The sequence below is a fragment of the Salvia splendens genome, chromosome 11 (assembly GCF_004379255.2).
Source record: "Salvia splendens isolate huo1 chromosome 11, SspV2, whole genome shotgun sequence".
Lineage (NCBI taxonomy): Eukaryota > Viridiplantae > Streptophyta > Magnoliopsida > Lamiales > Lamiaceae > Salvia > Salvia splendens.
The window spans coordinates 3,327,522-3,345,966 of NC_056042.1; the positions used below are offsets into that span (position 1 = coordinate 3,327,522).

An 18,445-nucleotide genomic window follows, 5' to 3' on the forward strand; every position below is an offset into this window, starting at 1 on the left:
TATGTTGTTATATTTTGTACTATCTGATCAAATGTGAAAAAATTAAAGTGTTTTTTATACTAATACATATTTAATTTATCAATACACATGTTTTTTGCAAAATTTGTACTCCATTTTAATAAGCACTATATGCATTCAACTTTTTTTTAATTAGCAAATAAATATAAATTTACTCAAATTCGTGACCTTTGGTCCGAGCATTACTAGACGACCACGTTTACTACTTTTAACTTTTATTAATAACTAGTGAGATGTACTGTTAATTCAGTTTTTTCGTAGCAGTCTACTACAATGCACTAGCAGGTTTATGGGTACAAACTACAAATTACAATGCAATCAACGATTTAATTTGCTCTATTACTCTATATAGGATCATAGTAATTCAAGACGTGTGAAACGGATTCCAAATACCAAAAAAGTGTATGAACAATAAGACCAACATACAAAAAATATCTATCATCTCTGATTGCAAGAAATTGAGGCAAAGCAAACTACTGTTTGTTGAACCGATCTCTTTTACCCTGTATTCATCACTCTGCCTTATTTACAGCATTTCTCCTATTCCCACCGAAACAATCTTCTGCAGTGAAATGCTTCGAAATGAAAGTTCTTGAAGCCTCCCGAGCAGTAGAGTTGTTGAAGAACCCACAGCAGAACCATATGCTGCCATGTCTATGAACTCATGGAGCCGAAACAGATTGTGCTTCTACTGCATTTTCGTCCATCTGGTGTACTTCAAGAGGCAAACAGCACAAGCCAGAGAATTGTGCATATCATTAACTCTATTCATAATCAAACGATTCGCATTGATTTCATCTATGTGGAAGACATAGCCTCTTCAATTCTCCTTATAACTAGACTCAGTTCACCTCCACTTTCCAAAGCTATGAAAGCTGCTCTATGGGCAGCTTTATGCAACTTGAGCAGATTGTACGCTTGCAGCACGGACCAACGGGCTTGATTTGACATCTGTGAACCACATTGATGATACACATTATCATGAAAGCCAATATTCTTATTAGTAACTGCATTTAAATTGGCAAGGAATCTAGTTTGAATGAAGTACTGAGATAGCTAATTTTGTATCAGGTTCATAGTAGCGTGGACATTCACAACCTATGCCAATTTTTAATTGCTCATCTTAGAGTTCCACATTTTTGCAAATCACTAAGCTGAGTCTGCAGACAAAGCTGGTGGACGATAACATTTGCAGACACAGCACTCGGCCATCCTCTCTTCCCACGTTGATGGTATACTGATATATTGAGCTCCAACTATAACTAAAATATAGTAAATTTTTATCTCAGCCCAAAACTGCAGCCCCAATTCTACTTACTTACATAGGAATATAGGATGGTGATAGTGCCCTGTCGATGAGATCAAATATAAACCTGAGATTATTGGTCACTGAAGCTAGTACTATGTGCATGGATTAATGAGGATCAATGAAACCCTAAGAGAAGAATTCTTGGTGCCAACATTCATCACTTGACGGAAGAATTTAATTGTCAATACTCGAGCAAAGTGAATAGCTCAGACTACACATAAACAGACATTTTTGAGGAAAGGAAGACCTGTGCAATGGTGAATGGGGGTTCTAGAAGCCCACAGATACTCCTGAAGAGGTTCTCGTCATTTTCTCCACCCTCAGCCTCTCCATATATGAGAGCTTCAGCTGCAATCCCAGCAAAAAGCACCATGCAGTACCTAAACATGACGAACTTAGATTTTGATAAAAACTTACAACCCATAAGACACTTTCAACATCACAATTTACATCCATATTACGACATACACATTTTTCCCAACCAACTTATATTAAATGCATAAAGCATTATGAGGATACTATAAAGAGTCCCTCTGACTGAATTTTAACACCACCAACCTGTCAAAGGCGGACCCACTGAGACGACCCTCAGAAAGCTCATTTTGAAGTTTCTCATCCCAAAACTGTGTTCCTGCCTGCAAGAGATCATAATGAAAGCATAAAATGTGTTCGTGGAGAAGCTTCATAAAGAAACAAGGTTTTGGTAGTTGTCTGAAGTCAAGAGGAGGAATAAAAACAACAGAAAGTATTGGAAGTAAAAACAGTGGTGAGGAATATATAGAGAGATCTGAGATATAAATTAGGAACTGGACAGTGCTCTGTCATCATGGATGACCAAGTTGGGAGAAACAGTAGGGCATCAGCCCCTATATGTTTTTAAAATTCAATACTGAAAGATGGTCAAAGAAATAGAATCCAGATTATCCAGTACAGAAGATGAGCGGTGAATCAACAGACACACCACAGAATAGGGTTTGCATCACCTAGTCACTCTGTTTGGAAATATTTAATTAAATTCCAAATTTCTCGACAATAAACTGATCATCAACATTTATTCTAATAATTATTGAATCCTTTAAAGCACGGCCACTCGGAAATTATGGTTAGAGACCAAGAAGCTATGGAGGATTAAGCTCAGCTAAGTGATATGCTAATAACTGATCTATCACTTTTGACCGAGGATAATGACGTACTTATGCAGTATCAAAGTACCTGCCCTTGAATGCCCATTTGCATTGCTCTGATAGGATCTAAAATTACACCACGTATTGGACACCCCATTAGATATGCTGCAAGTTCACATAGCTACAGCATTATTGTAACAGACAAAGTAAATCCAAACGCCAGGCTAAGGTTTTTTCATCCAGACAGAATAGCGTAGTAGGAAAAAAGTAGCCATGCATAATTAAACATAAATATAGTGATAATTTTATTTATTGTGCTGTTGCACAAGGAGAAAACATATTTTCCTGAGATGGCTTACCCACGAGAAGATGACCAGCTTCGTGAACTAAGATACGGCGCCTATATGGAGGCCAATAACTAGAGATTTGAGCTAAGCATGCGCCACCAAGAAGAATAGCATCCAGTATAGACAACGCTAAAATTGCTACTAGGTTCGGCCGGATGTCTATTCCTTGATTTATCAGTATAGATGTTCCAGCAAGTACAGCTATTAAAACAACACTAGAGCTTCCGGAAACTCCCCACTTTTTGGGAGAGAGCTTTGACACTGGAACAGCAACAGAAATGTAAGGGAAATTATTGATCATATATGAATAAAAATTGCAACCATAATATTTTCATAGCTTCAAGTTGAAATAGCAAGTTCACTAGAAATATAGCAAGATATGCTATACATATTTTGCTGTATTAATAAAAAAAAGTACTTACTTAGATGATCGTATACCTTCTAAACCAGTAGAAGACTTCAACACAGATGGTGTAACTTCTCTTGATTCCCCTAAAACTGCATCAGAGCATGAATACAACATTATTCATAACACCTTAAACCTCAAATTGTATTTGAATATTCTATCCATTTGCAAAATGACAGGCAATGTGTTAAACATGTTCCTTGTATTTCTACTAATTCCATCCCTTAATGTTTTAATTATTCATCTCCTTCCCCCTTTTTCCCATCCTTCCACACGTTCTCCTCCACATTCACCTATACAGAATAAAACATCGAAATCAAACTAACAGGTGTGAATTACCTATGTTCCTATACTTCCCGAAATTGGCCAACAGTCCTCGATCCTTTAGAAAAGCGTAGGCGGTGCCGACAAGCCGCATATCATCGGCGTTCAGGCACGTGTTCAGCACCTGAAAATCCCGCTCAATTTCAAACAAGCGTAAATCCTCAGTCAGCTGAGGAGTCGACTCAATTGAAGAGGTCGGAAGCTCGTCTTTGAGCCTGAGGAAGCGAAGCGCTCCTGCGAGGTCCTTCTTCTTCACCGCTTCTTCGTAGTCCTGCCACTCCCCGACCGCTCTGAGTCTGGCGCGGCGTCCGTGGATTCTACTGCGCATGAATCGCGTGGAGAAAATGAATGGAGACGGTCGGCATAGCAACGGTGCGGGTTCGAGGGAGAGCAGAAAAACCGGTGATGATTTCGCCATTGGAGAGTAGAGTGGTTTGGTTGAGAAGATGGATTCCTGAATTGATCTGCGTTTGGGCTTTGTTTGGTGTTGGAGTGGGTAAGATTAATGGGCTCGATTTAGGAGCTGGACTCTGTTATACTTGGCCTCGGTTAGAAGCCGGGTCATGTTGACATGATCATGCAACTACAACAGTAACTTTTAAACCTGCAAAGTAAGCCCCATAACTTTATACCTCTATTGTCTCGTGCGAATTAAAATTTTACTGAAATTATCATTTATAGTATTCTAATTTTTGAAAAGAGGTTAAAGAAAAAGTGAATAAAGTAAAGAGATAAATGAAAATTTATCTTCTCTCTTGTTTTTCATCTCTTTTTTGCTCTCATGTTTTATCTTTTTTTATTTATTTTTTATTTCTTACTCTACCAATTTGGATAAAGTGACAGTTATCTTCTCTCTTATTTTTCATCCTTTTTTGCTCTCATGTGTTATCTTTTTTTTTCATTCATTTCTTACTTTATCAATTTCTAACTAAACCAAAGTATCGTCTACAAGATCTACTATGTGTTTTTATTTTTCAAATAATATAATGCCTTTATTAATTTTTCTTCGTTAATTTACTTTTGCACATTTTGCTTTTGGCATAGAAACGTATTGAAGTAGTAATTTTTTGACTGAGAAAAGCAATGCAAAATCGTTTTACTGCCGAAGGAAAAATCAAGAAAAAAGTTGGAAGGCAAAAAAGCAACCACGGGAGAAGAAGACACTGAACAGTGAAGCAGAAAATCATCGAAACCTCAACCTCTATTCAACGATAAGAGAAATCTCAATCCCTTACCACAAACAAAAAACCCCCTTTCTATCTCCCTCAAATACACACCCCACTTTCTCACTCTCCATCTTTCCATCCCACCATACAAAACACTCCCCGATAGCAGCAATGGCCTTCACCGCCGCCTCTCCGGCCTTCTGCGCCATCCCCAAGTCCTCCGCCTCTCTCAACCCCCCCACCACCCGCTTCCTCGCCAAGACCTCCCTCCGCCGCCTGGGATTCGCCGCCGCCGACCCCCTCCTCGCCCACCACGTCGCCACCAAGCTGCGATCTTTCTCCGCCGCCAAGCCCGTCAGGGGCGCCGCCACCATGGCCAAGAAGAGCGTCGGCGACCTCTCCGCCGCCGAGCTGAAGGGGAAGAAGGTGTTTGTCAGGGCCGACCTCAATGTGCCCCTCGACGACAATCAGAACATCACTGATGATACTAGGATTAGGGCTGCTATTCCCACGATTAAGCATCTGATTAACAATGGGGCTAAAGTCATTCTCTCCAGTCACTTGGTGAGTCCAATTAAGGGTCTGATTTCGTTTCTGTGTGTTGTTTTGATCTGCATTGTTGCTATGAATCTTGACTGTTTGGCTTTGATTTGCTTGGTTCAGTTTGGATTCTTATTTTTCCGCTTAGTTTATGTATGATTCATGCGATGTTTGGGGCTCAAGATCTGATTTTTAAACTATAGCCATAGGCCTCATGATCCAATAATAGAAGAGTTTGTGAATTCATATATGGACTCATTAGATGCTATTGTTTGGCTCACCAGCCACTTGGTGAGTCCACCTTTCTCCAAATTAAAGCTCTCGATTCTATGGAATGCTGGTTTTGTTCTTCAGTTTCCATAATTGGGGTATTGCTTTGATCTGCATTGTTCATATGAATCTTGACTGTTTTACTTTGATTTTATTGGTTCAGTTTGGATTCTTGTTTTCGCTCAGTTTATGTATAGTTCGTATGACGTTTGAGGCTCAATATCTGATTTTTAAATTATGTTTTGTTTCTGATATAGCCATAGGCCTCATGATACAATACTAGAAGAGTTTGTGAATAAGTTCATACTTCATGATTGCTTGTAAGTTGTAACTGAGAATTAAAGAAATGGACGAATTAGATGCTATCATTTGGCTCTCCAGCCACTTGGTGAGTCCACTTTCTCCAAATTAAAGCTCTCCACTGTGTGGAATGCTAATTTTGTTCTTCAGTTTCCATCTTTGGGGTATTGTTTTGATCCTCATTTTTCTTATGAATCTTGACTGTTTGACTTTGATTTGCTTGGTTCAGTTTGGATTCTTGTTTTCGCTAGGTTTATGTATAGTTCGTGCGATGTTTGAGGCACAAGATCTGATTTTTAAACTATGTTTTGTTTCTGATACAGCCATATGCCTCATGAACCAATACTAGAAAACTCATACCAACTTTGTGAATAAGTTCATACCTCATGATTGCATGTAATTGAGAATTAAAGAAATGTAGTACTACTAATTAGATGCTAGCATTTGGCTGTTGGAAATTGGAATTCAAAATTTCTGTTTCAGTGTAGTTTTCTGTTTAAAATAGTAGTTTTAATTTGGATGTATCTATTTCTGTTATTGCATTGGTGCCTTCGGTTTCATCAGGACAGTATCAGTCATTCTTCACAAGGTCATAGATGTCAGATTGAAAAAATTGCCTGCATAATGACACTGTGGGCTCACACCTATTGTTCCAATGCTTGATATTTTTCAGGGTCGGCCAAAGGGTGTCACTCCGAAATTCAGTCTTGCACCTCTTGTTCCCAGGCTATCTGAACTGCTCGGTATTCAGGTAACAATTATAGAAATTAAATTTCAGGCGAAGATGAAAAAATTGGAGAGATCATGTTTTTCTGCTTTTGCAAAGGGCTATCAGAAGTAAATAAAGATTAGCTTTCTTCTGATAATTCATACTTAAACAGGTTGTGAAGGCCGATGACTGCATTGGTCCAGAGGTCGAGAAACTGGTTTCCGGATTACCTGATGGTAGCGTCCTTTTGCTCGAGAATGTGAGGTTCTACAAAGAGGAAGAGAAAAATGAACCTGAGTTTGCACAGAAGCTCGCCTCATTGGCTGATCTTTTTGTCAACGATGCATTCGGTACTGCCCACAGAGCACATGCCTCTACTGAGGGAGTGACGAAGTTCCTTAAACCCTCAGTTGCTGGTTTCCTTTTACAAAAGGTTACACTTTCTTAACTCTATTGCTCTGACGATACATCACTGTGGTAGATTTATCTTTGGAAATTGATGGTCTGTGCCTATATGCTGCTTCAGGAGCTGGACTATCTCGATGGAGCAGTTAAAAACCCGAAGAGACCATTCGCAGCCATTGTTGGTGGCTCGAAGGTCTCCTCCAAGATTGGAGTGATCGAATCTCTTCTAGAGAAGTGTGATATATTGCTATTGGGCGGAGGAATGATCTTTACATTCTACAAAGCACAAGGCCTCTCGGTTGGGTCTTCCCTGGTAGAAGAAGACAAGCTTGACTTAGCCACATCACTTCTTGCCAAGGCAAAGGCCAAGGGAGTGTCTCTCTTGCTACCAACCGATGTTGTTATAGCCGACAAGTTTGCTCCAGATGCAAACAGCAAGGTCTGGCTTCTTTTAACCCTTCTCGACCCCCAAATATGGTTTCGACAGTTAAGTTTCTCAAACATAATATGATGCAGATTGTGCCAGCATCGGCAATCCCTGATGGCTGGATGGGATTGGATATTGGACCCGACTCTGTCAAGACGTTCAATGCTGCCTTGGACACCACACAAACTATTATTTGGAACGGACCGATGGGAGTGTTTGAGTTCGACAAGTTTGCTGCTGGCACAGAGGTAAATAAATTCTTGATAAAATTGCTCTTTTATTTACTTGAGTGATGAATCAGTCCCATAAACCTGTCCAAGAAAGTGAAATCTGGTCCTGACATGTCTTTAACGAGTTTTTGTAATCTCTCGTCCTTTTGCAGGCGGTTGCAAAGAAGCTAGCGGAGCTGAGCGGGAAGGGAGTGACCACGATTATCGGTGGTGGAGATTCCGTTGCAGCTGTGGAGAAGGTGGGAGTCGCGGGAGTGATGAGCCACATATCGACGGGTGGTGGTGCGAGTTTGGAGCTTCTAGAAGGGAAGGCGCTCCCGGGCGTGGTTGCCCTTGATGAAGCCACGCCGGTTGCTGTTTAAGGCCATGAAGCAGCTGCCAGCATTCTTCTAGATTCTTTCTAACCTATCTTCCTTTGTAAACGAGAAGTGTAATAGAGTGCGAGTTGGTGCTATAGATCTCTTCTTGCCATTGTTCAGATCACATAATAAGCAATCAATGAATTCAATCATCATCTTTATATTTCATCTTCATACAGTAAAACTCTTTTTTTCCATTTTCACACTGCACCAGTTCTTCATTTTCTTGTGTTCTATCTACATCTCATATTTCTCTTCAAAAATTTGGATCTTTCTTTTACCCTAATTTCCCCCAAAATTTGGATACAAACTACCATATCACGAATTTAATAGTATTCGCTCCGTCGCATAAAAATATGTGCACACTTCATTTTCATCCGTTCCATAAAATATGGACATTTTCATTTATAGAAAAATATTCCAATTTATTATCCTTATAAAGTTATTTATAACTTGTACCACCATTAAAACACTAATATAATAGGATGATATCACTATCCACTAACACTACTTTACCTAAACTTCCCCTTCTCTTATTCACCTTACCAATTTTGTCTTAATTCTTGTGTCATATCCTATGCTCATATTGTTATAAGACCTCTTATTCACCTTACCAATTTTGTCTTAATTCTTGTGTCATATCCTATGCTCATATTGTTATAAGACGGAGTGAATATTACATATACTTCCTAATAGGCCATAATTTGTACAATAATGGAACCAATAAAAAATCGGATAAAATCCAAATAAAAGATGACTTAAATAAAATACATGATTTGACTAAAAATATAAAATAATAAATTACAATTTACTCGTATATAACTGAGATTGCCTATGTTAGATTCCGAATAATTAGTTGCGAGATGACGTCGGAAGTCACGATTCACGCTTTGTTGGCAAGAAACTAATTTTAACGATTTTATAGTACATGTTATAATAATGTGCAAGAATCTTTAACTTATGTTATATGAATGACACTCAATTCAATAAAAATGTGTATACATCATATATGTGTTGATTTTAATTGATAGTAGACAAGGTACTATAGCTGGTAATATTTATGTAAATTGTTCCTGTTATTTATTGTAAGCTTATTTATCTTTATTTTGCCGAAAGTGCAAATAGGAAACTAGGTTAACTATTTTTGCCCACAATTTTATTGTAATTAAGATTAATTGATTTTCATTAGATACCGTGTTCACCAAGCCAAAAAAACTATATACTAAATTCATATTAATAAATAGCAAGTCAAGATCCCATAAAAACACAAGTATAATATCTCATTAAATGAAAATAAATTATGCTACAAGTCAAGAATTAGAGGGAAAAGAGAGAGAGAATATGCTCGTGGATTCCTATTTCCAAGTACAAGCCAACTGGTAAAGAACCAAAAACGCTGCGCCAACAGAAAATTTACGATTCTAAATGCGATGTATAAATAGTACTTGATGGATCCGCGAATTTCTGATGTTAGTAAATGCTGGTAGAGAATAAAGACTACGACACAGAGAATTTACGTGGTTCGATTTACTGAAGTAAATCTACGTCCACGGGAAGAAGGGAGGGCAAGATTGTATTGCTTGATCTGGGATTACAGCTTACAACACAGACTTGCTATATGCTATTTTATCTCTAGAGAGCTTAACCCTGTCTTTCTGATCTAAGTCCTATTTATACATTGAACTAGGATCGTGGTTTGCAGCCCCACTAACAAGATCGTGGGTGAGCAATAAATGCTCAATAACTGCTTCGTACCACTAAATAGATCGTGGGTATAGTGGAGGTCGTGGAGGCCTTTCATGAGTCCACTAACTCCTAGTTCGGTCGAATGCTGAGACCGAACTGCTGGACTTTACCGATCAGCTCTTGCCGATCTGAGAGGAGAGCTTGACTGGTCGGCTTTTACCGAGCTGTAGGCTGAGTCCGAACTCTTTGGTCGTGCCGAACTCTTTGGTGCCGAACAGATACTCTTTCTTGGGCTCTGGGCTGATGGGCCGTCACTGTTATTGGGCTTGCCATTAGGGTTTAGTTCGTACCCCATCAGATGGGCCGTCACTGTTATTGGGCTTGCCATTAGGGTTTAGTTCGTACCCCGTCACTACCCCCCCCGAAAAGCGAAGTGAATCACTTCGGCGAGGTGAGTCACTTCGGCATTCTGGATAATGGTAAGGGGGAGGCTGACGTCAGGGGACGTGCCTTGCGCGTGCCTGCATTAAATGCGACAGTAAAATCCGGCCGTTGAATCCTGAAAAGGTGGGATTCGAAACGGCGCAACGATCTCGAAATCTTTCCCGAATCTGATAAATATGCTCTTTCTTCCTCATTTGAACACCTTTGCTGTTGCGTCTTCTATACTCTCTCTTTCTCGAGAAATTTTCTTCCGCTTTCAAGAGCTTCTTCAGACTTTCTTCACCTTCAAAAAGTAAGAAAAAATGTCTTCTTCTTCTTCGGAGTCGGGTAGCGGTAGGAAAGGGGATAAGGGGTCTTCTGGCCGGAAAGAGTCCGAGGAGAAGACCGTAGAGTATTTCCATAGTATTTTGAGTAAGGATACTGTGATATCCCTACCCGAAAAATACTTTTTTCCTGGGGGGAAGGCGGTGGTACCTGACGGTGATCATAGGGCTGACTCCCCGCCGGAGGGGTACGCCACCGTGTACGAGGCCTGCTTAGAATGCGGGCTTCGTTTTCCCCTCCCTTCTGCCTTTATAGATTTACTAGATTTTTTTCAGCTTCCTTTAGGCCAAGTGACTCCGAACTCTTGGAGGCACTTGTCGGCCTTCGCTGCCGAACTCCGTAGGTTAGGAAGGGATTTGTCTTTGAAGGCGATCCTTAAATTCTTTCAATTTAAGAGGAAGGGGTCTTGGTTTTACTTGATCCCTTTACAGCCCTTTAGGGCCTTTTGTAAAACGAAGTGGCCGAAGTGGCAAAATCGCTTCTTCTACTATGATAGGACCGCGGCTCCTAGTTTTCCCTGGAGAGGGCCGGAGTCCGTTATCCGTCATCCTCGGCCTGAACCGTTGGACGAGCTCGATGGCGAGCTCAACAAGATTCCCATAGTTAGGAAACAATACACGGAGTCTGAGCTCGTCAAGGGCGACGTCGTGTTCGACATCTCGTCTTCGGACGAAGAGGCCGAGGGTGAAGATTTCTCTTTATCTTTATGCTCTACTGCTTTAACGAAGAAAATCTGACTTTGCTTTCTTGCTTTTTGGCAGTGTACATGCTGAATAAGGCTAGCCGCAAATCTTCGGAGTCCAAGGAGCCGGAGAGGCCGAAAACCACCAGCTCGGCGTCTGATGCCGAGAGGACTCCGAAAAGGCAAAAAACCTCTTCGGATCCGAAGAAGCCGGAGTCTTCGGCAAAGGGGAAGGGGAAGGCCCAGAAGCCCCCGAGAGCGCCAGAGAAAGATGTGGTCTTGGCGCCTCCTTCGGAACATATCTGTGAGCCGTTTTTATGGCCCACGGACTTCGCCGAGGTGAATTCTCTTCTTGATTTTCTGGCCTTGCTTTTTTCCTGTATTTTTTGTGGCCCCTTTGTTGACTTTTTTCTTTATCCATTTTCAGAGGAACGATATGCTCTCCAAGCTCGTCGCCGTCGAACTCTCCAAAGCGTCCAATGACTATGCTGAGATGCAGAGGAAGTTGGCGGCTGCTTGTCATCGGGCCGAACAGGCTGAGGCTAACTTTGAGAAAGCCAGAGCTGCTAGGATTTCGGCCCAGGATGAAGCTCAGTTTGCCAAAAACCAGCTCGTCATCCAGCGAGAGCAGACGAAACGGAGGGATGCTGCCGCCGTGGCTGCCCAGGGGGAGGCTCTCCGTGTTTACACGGAGAAACTCTTTTTGAGCAGCCAGTTCTCGGCCTTTGTCGGTAGTCTGGTAAGGCTAATTACCGATAAGGGCGAGCAGGGGGCCGACGTCGTGCTGCCTCTGTACAGCCGAGAGATAGCAGCTCGGCTTCAGAATCTGCCGCTCCTTGAGGAGCTCGCTTCATCCTCGGTCCTGCTTTCTGCAGACCGAGTCCGGAGTTGTCGAGCTGATCGGGACGAGAACCTGGAGGCTATCTTTGCCTCCGTGGGACCCGTTTCACCCGCTTCGACTTACAACGGAGAGGGTGAGGCCGAGCCGCTGGAGCTGGAGGCCGAAGTCGAGCGGGCCGGGCATCCGGAGAAGGAAGCCGATCAGGAGGCGGAGGCGAGGCCGGCAGGAGGCGAGGCCGAGGCTGAGGTAGCTCAGGAGAAAGAAGCTGAACCAGACCAAGGAGCCGGAGACGAAGCTGGTGGAGTATGATTTCGTCTCCCTTCTCTTAGTCTAGTTTCTTCCTTGTAAAATGGCCTTGAAGCCCTCCTAGTGTAAAAATTTTCCTTGTGAATGAAAAATTCTCTACACTTGTCTTCGTATAGCTTTTCGTACTCGCCTTTATTCCTGTTGTATTTTACTATCTGCTCGGTACAGCTGCCAAACTAATATAGCTGCTTTGTACTCAAGGAGATGGAGATACTTCACTGGAAACGGCTGTACTCTTCGGCTTTAGACGAAGCTGAGAAAAGAGCTATAGCCGATCAGACGAAGAATGACGAGCTTCTGGCTCGTTTAGTGAAGCTGGAGGCCGATAATAAGGACTTAGAGTCCGATAAGAAGGATCTGGAGGCCGAGCTGAATACGACCATTGCTGAGAGGACTGCGTACGAGGATTACATCCGTGTGCGCGGGGGGAGTGACCATATCAGATGTTCAGAGTCGAGTTGACGAACTGTGGGAGGAATATCATGTACTCCGGAGGAACAATGCGCTGGAGAGCTCGGCTTGCCAACAAGTTGTGAAATCATTGCGGCGCTGGGCTTCTCGGTACAACATTGTTCTTTCTCGGCGCCCCTCCATAGAAAGATTCCTTCGGCATATCGTGCCAACAGATGCTCGCACTCCAGATCAAACCTCTGGTTCCCTTGTTCAAAATCCTACTCCCAGTCAACAACGAACTCCGGAACAGCCGGAAACGTCAAGACGAGAACGGGCTCAGGAGCAACCGGAATCGTCAAGACAGGGACGGACTGAAATTCGCCGAGGAGTTGTGACTATGAGCGAGCAAGATCAGCAGATGCTTATTGCAGAGACTCTTCATCGCCGAGGTGTTAGGACTTCTCGGGCTCGGGGAAGAGGCGTTGGGTCGAGGATAGCATCTCGTCGACCTGCTTATTCTTCATCTGCTCGGAACAACCGAACTCGGCTTCCAGAGGATTTTGCAGATAGGTGGCTTAACTTCAGTAACCCTGGACAGTAGAATAGTCCTTTGTAATAGCGTAACGCCATTTTGTAGGGTAGCGGAGTTGTATGCCGAACAAGATTTGAAAAATGAAATTTTGTTTTCGCTTCTAACACTGTATTTACAGCTTAGCGAAAAAATTTCATCGTACTTGTCCTCGGTCTTATGAGGTAAACTTCTTTGACCGGACTCGTCTTTGGTCTGATGAAATAAACATCTTTGACCGGACTCGTCTTTGGTCTGATGAAATAAACATCTTTGACCGGACTCGTCTTTAGTCTGATGAAATAAACATCTTTGACCGGACTCGTCTTTGGTCTGATGAAATAAACATCTTTGACCGGACTCGTCTTTGGTCCGATGAAATAAACATCTTTGACCGGACTCGTCTTTGGTCTGATGAAATAAACATCTTTGACCGGACTCGTCTTTGGTCTGATGAAATAAACATCTTTGACCGGACTCGTCTTTGGTCTGATGAAATAAACATCTTTGACCGGACTCGTCTTTGGTCTGATGAAATAAACATCTTTGACCGGACTCGTCTTTGTGTTCTAATTTGGCGATTTTTGTCGCCGGGATCGAACTTTCCCTTGTCCTAATTCGGCGAGTTTTATCGCGTGGATCGGACTTTCCCAGTTAACCGAAGTGGTCTTATGCAGTAAACCTCTTTGACTAGACGTGGTCGTCCCCGGTCTTATGAGGTAAACTTCTTTGACCGAACTTGGTCGTCCTAATTCGGCGAGGTTTATCGCGTGGATCGGACTTTCCCTTATTGCAGTTCGTTTCAGACGAAGTGCTTATTTCTTAAGCCGAATTGTGGTCTTGTATCTTCCTGAGAAGCTTGGACTCACAATCGTTGGCTTATTGCAGTTCGTTTCAGACGAAGTGCTTGTTAAGCTGAATTGCGGTCTTGTATCCTCCTTGGAAGCTTGGACTCACAATCGTTGGCTTATTGCAGTTCGTTTCAGACGGACTGCTTGTTAAGCTGAATTGTGGTCTTATATCCTCCTTAGAAGCTTGGACTCACAATAGTCTTTAATAATCGATCTAAAAAGGGGATCAGTCTTTAAAGAACGATATACCTTGGTACCATTTGTAAGAGACGACAAGCACATAGAGACAAAACACATAGAGAAAAAATGAAAAAGATGAAAGAAAAAACTTTAAACTTTTTATAAAACGACAAGTAAAAGGTACAAGTAAAAACAAACAAATAAAAACATGTACCCCTATGACCGAACTAGACACAAGACAGACTGACCGGACTTTGTCTCTTACAAGTGGAACTTCTTGAGGTTGGAGACGTGCCATGTTCGGGGTACTTGTTCTCCTGACATGTGAGTCAATTTATAAGACCCTTTGCCGAGGACTTCTGACACCCGATATGGACCCTCCCATGTGGGTTCGAGTTTGCCCAGCTTTTCTGCTCGGCTTACTTCGTTGTTTCTCAAGACGAGATCTCCCACTTGAAATTGAAGCTTTTTCACCCTTTGGTTATAATACCGGGCTACTTGCTCCTTATACTTGGCTGCTTTTATGCACGCCAATTCTCTTCTTTCTTCGGCGAGATCTAGTTCTGCTCTCAGTCCGTCGTCATTCATTTCTGAGGAGAAATTTAGAGTTCGGGGACTGGGTACGCCGATCTCCACCGGAATTACGGCTTCAGTGCCGTACACCAGACTATACGGAGTTTCACCGTTGGAGGTTTTGGGTGTAGTTCGGTAGGACCATAGGACTTGAGGGAGATTTTCTACCCATTGTCCTTTGGCTTGTTCTAACCGAGCTTTTAACCCTTTCACCAGAATCCGGTTCGTTACTTCCGTTTGTCCGTTTGCTTGGGGATGGGAGACCGAAGTGAACCGCTGTTGAATGTTCAGCTCTTGGCACCAATTCTTGAACGTCTTGTCGGTGAACTGAGTCCCATTATCCGAGATGAGGATGTGGGGTATGCCAAATCGGCACACTATGTTCTTCCAGACGAAGTCCAATGCCTTTGAGCTCGTTATCGTAGCTAATGGTTCAGCCTCCACCCACTTCGTGAAGTAGTCCACGGCAACGATAAGGAATTTCATTTGCCGAGGAGCTTGAGGAAGTGGTCCCACTATGTCTATGCCCCATTGCATGAAAGGCCAAGGGCTTTGCATAGTGTGTAGATCGGTCTGCGGCATCCTTGGGACATTTGCATGAATTTGGCACTTCGTACACTTCTTGACGAGCTGCACTGCCTCTTGTACCATGGTTGGCCAATAATATCCCCATCTCAGAACTTTTTTAGCTAAAGCTCTGGCTCCGATGTGGCTACCGCACGATCCTTCATGAACTTCTCTGAGTATGTAGTCCGTCTCTTCTGGTCCTACGCACCGCAATAACGGCTGGAGGTAAGACTTTCTAAAGAGGACTCATTCATGAAGTTCGTACCGAAGTGCTCGGCACGTGATCTTCCGAGCTTCTCTCTTATCCTCGGGCAATTGTCCTTGATCCAGATACTGCAAGATCGGCGTCATCCAGTTCGGCGAGCTGGATACTGAATGTACCTCGGCTTCATCAATGCTTCGATGCATTAATTCTTCCGCCTTTGAGCTCGGATCTGAGGCCAACTTACTTAAGGTATCTGCTCGGCTATTTTCCGCTCTGGGAATGCGGATTATCCGAAAATAGGAGAAATTTCGGCTGATGCTTCGCGCTTTGTCCAAATACTTCTTCATTCTCTCGTCACGAGCTTCACTTGTACCCAACATGTGATTTACTATGACTTGTGAATCACAATGGACTTTGAGAGATTTGACGAGCAGACTTTGCGCTAACTGGAGTCCGGCCAGGAGGGCTTCGTACTCGGCTTCATTATTAGTAGTGGGGAATAGGAACCGAAGTGAGTAGGTTACCTCGTGTCCGTCGGGAGCGACAAGTAAAATACCAGCTCCACTTCCCATCTTGTTTGAAGCTCCATCTACGAATCCGCTCCAGCAGTCCGGCGGCTCTACTTCGGATTCCAAGGGCTGTGCTAGTTCGGCATTGGCAGAATTCTTATGTTCGGCAATAACAGGAATTGCTTGATCGAACTTTGCTTCTGCAAGAAAATCTGCCAAGGCTTGTCCCTTGATGGCTTTCCGAGGTAGATATTCAATTGTGTGCTCTCCCAGCTCTATGGCCCACTTGGCGATTCTGCCTGATGCTTCTGGCTTGGTCAAAACTTGCCGAAGAGGCAGATCGGTTAAGACGCATACCTTGTGAGCATAGAAGTATGGCCGCAGTCTCCTTGCTGCATTTACTAATGCCAGAGCAATCTTTTCCAGAGGTTGATACCTGGTTTCTGGACCTCTTAATGCTCGGCTTGTAAAATAGATGGGAAGCTGCTTTAGGCCTTCTTCTCGTACAAGCACCGCGCTGATGGTTTGATCCGATGCCGCTAAGTATAAGAATATTACTTCGGCTTCGGTTGGAGCAGAGAGAATAGGAAGCTCGGCTAGATAACTTTTGAGCTCGTCAAAGGCCTTTTTCTGCTCGGCTCCCCACTCGAACTTTGGTGCCTTTTTCAACACCTTGAAGAACGGCAGTTGCTTTTCGGCTGCTTGGGAAAGGAATCGATTCAGTGCGGCTAGACATCCGGTTAGCCTTTGCACGTCATGTATGGACTTCGGCATTGCCATGTTCTGAACGACTTGAACTTTTGAGGGGTTTGCCTTGAGTCCGTCCTTTGAAACCCAACAACCCAGAAACTTTCCCGAATCTACCAAAAAGGTACACTTTTGGGGATTAAGTTTGAGGTTGGCTTTCTTGAGCACGTTGAGAGTGGACTTGAGGTTGTGCTCGTACTCCGAAGTGCTTTTGCTTTTGACGACTATATCGTCAACATACACTTCGACCTCCTTTCCAATCAGGTGCCGAAAAAGCTTGTCTACCATCCTTTGATAAGTGGCTCCGGCATTCTTTAAACCGAATGGCATCTTTTTATAAGCGAAAATGCCGAAATCAGTAATGAAGGCCGTTTTTGAAGCGTCAATCTCATCCATTAAAACTTGATGGTATCCTTTGTACAGATCAAGAAAACAAAAAATTTCAAAGCCTATCAAAGCTTCTACTTTTTTATCTATGTTCGGAAGGGGATAGCAATCTTTGGGACAGTGCTTATTTAGATCGGTGAAATCTATGCACATCCGCCATCCTCCTTCCTTTTTCTTGATCATGACAGGATTGGCCACCCACGAAGGATACTTCACTTCGAATAACACATCCGCCTTCAATAATTGACGGACTTCGTCATGGATGACTTGACTTCGTTCTGCCGCAAAGAGTCTTTGCTTCTGTTTTATCGGCCGGACTGAAGGATCAATATTTAACCGATGAGTGATTACCTCGGGGGGTACTCCGGTCATGTCCAACGGAGACCATGCAAAGACGTCTTTATACTCCTTGAGGAGCTGGATGGTTTTTTCCCGAAGTAGGGGCGTTCCCGCGAAGCCGATCTTAACCGTTCTGGATGGATCGTCTTCGTACAGCTGAACTGTCATCGAGTTCGGCTCCGGTATGACTTCGGTCATCGCCTCAGACTCCGGCTGCTGTGATTGCTATGCTTGGTGGTGCCGATCTGACTGCTCAGCACTTCTAAGCGCAATTTGCAGACATTCCTTTGCTCTCTTTTGGTCACCTCGGATGACCGCTATCCCTCCTTTAGTAGGGATCTTGATGGTGAGGTGATAGGTGGAGCAAACGGCCCGAACTGTGTTGAGCCAGTCTCTTCCCAGGATGACGTTGTACGGGGACCGAGCTTTCACCACGAAAAACTCAATCATCGTACTGGAGCTAGTAGGCGCTTTCCCCACCGTGATCGGAAGGCTGATAATACCTTCAGGGCGGGTGTCCTCCTGGGTGAAGCTCTTCAGGGGAAGCGGAGCCGGACTGAGCCGAGCTGGGTCCACTTCTAGTTTGTCGAAGCACTCTTTAAAAAGAATGCTAACCGACGCTCCTGTATCCACAAACACCCTGTGGATCAGTTTGTTTGCCACTCCGGCTTGGATGACAATGGCGTCTTGGTGAGGAGAGATGGCCGGGACGGGATCAGCAGCCGAGAACGTAATCACTTCGTCCTGCTTCAGCCTTTTATGCGTTGGCTCCTCTCGATTGGAGCCTCTGCGTTCTGACTTTAGGGACGACTTGGTCTTCCCGGCAGGGAGCGCGTCAATAGTCTGGATTACTCCATCATATTGCGGCTCGTCATCGTCTTCGGGATCCGGCTGCCTTTTCGGATCCTG

At 43.4% G+C, this 18,445-nt stretch overlaps 2 protein-coding genes across 2 annotated transcripts; one reads left to right on the plus strand and one right to left on the minus strand.

Moving 5' to 3' along the window:
* Positions 1-378: 378 nt before the first annotated feature.
* LOC121755171 lies at positions 379-4,038 on the minus strand. Its single transcript, XM_042150459.1, has 7 exons — positions 3,544-4,038; positions 3,237-3,296; positions 2,811-3,059; positions 2,540-2,616; positions 1,886-1,962; positions 1,575-1,707; positions 379-969 (listed from the first exon to the last, which is right to left on the minus strand). Exons 1-7 carry the CDS (start codon positions 3,944-3,946, stop codon positions 817-819), a joined length of 1,152 nt encoding a protein of 383 aa, XP_042006393.1. The 5' UTR covers positions 3,947-4,038; the 3' UTR covers positions 379-816.
* Positions 4,039-4,689: 651 nt separating this feature from the next.
* LOC121755170 (phosphoglycerate kinase, chloroplastic) lies at positions 4,690-8,102 on the plus strand. The gene is made up of 6 exons (XM_042150458.1): positions 4,690-5,258; positions 6,478-6,555; positions 6,686-6,946; positions 7,040-7,357; positions 7,435-7,593; positions 7,728-8,102. The coding sequence occupies exons 1-6, from the start codon at positions 4,866-4,868 to the stop codon at positions 7,935-7,937; spliced, it is 1,419 nt and encodes a 472-aa protein (XP_042006392.1). The 5' UTR covers positions 4,690-4,865; the 3' UTR covers positions 7,938-8,102.
* The last annotated feature ends 10,343 nt before the right edge of the window (positions 8,103-18,445 follow it).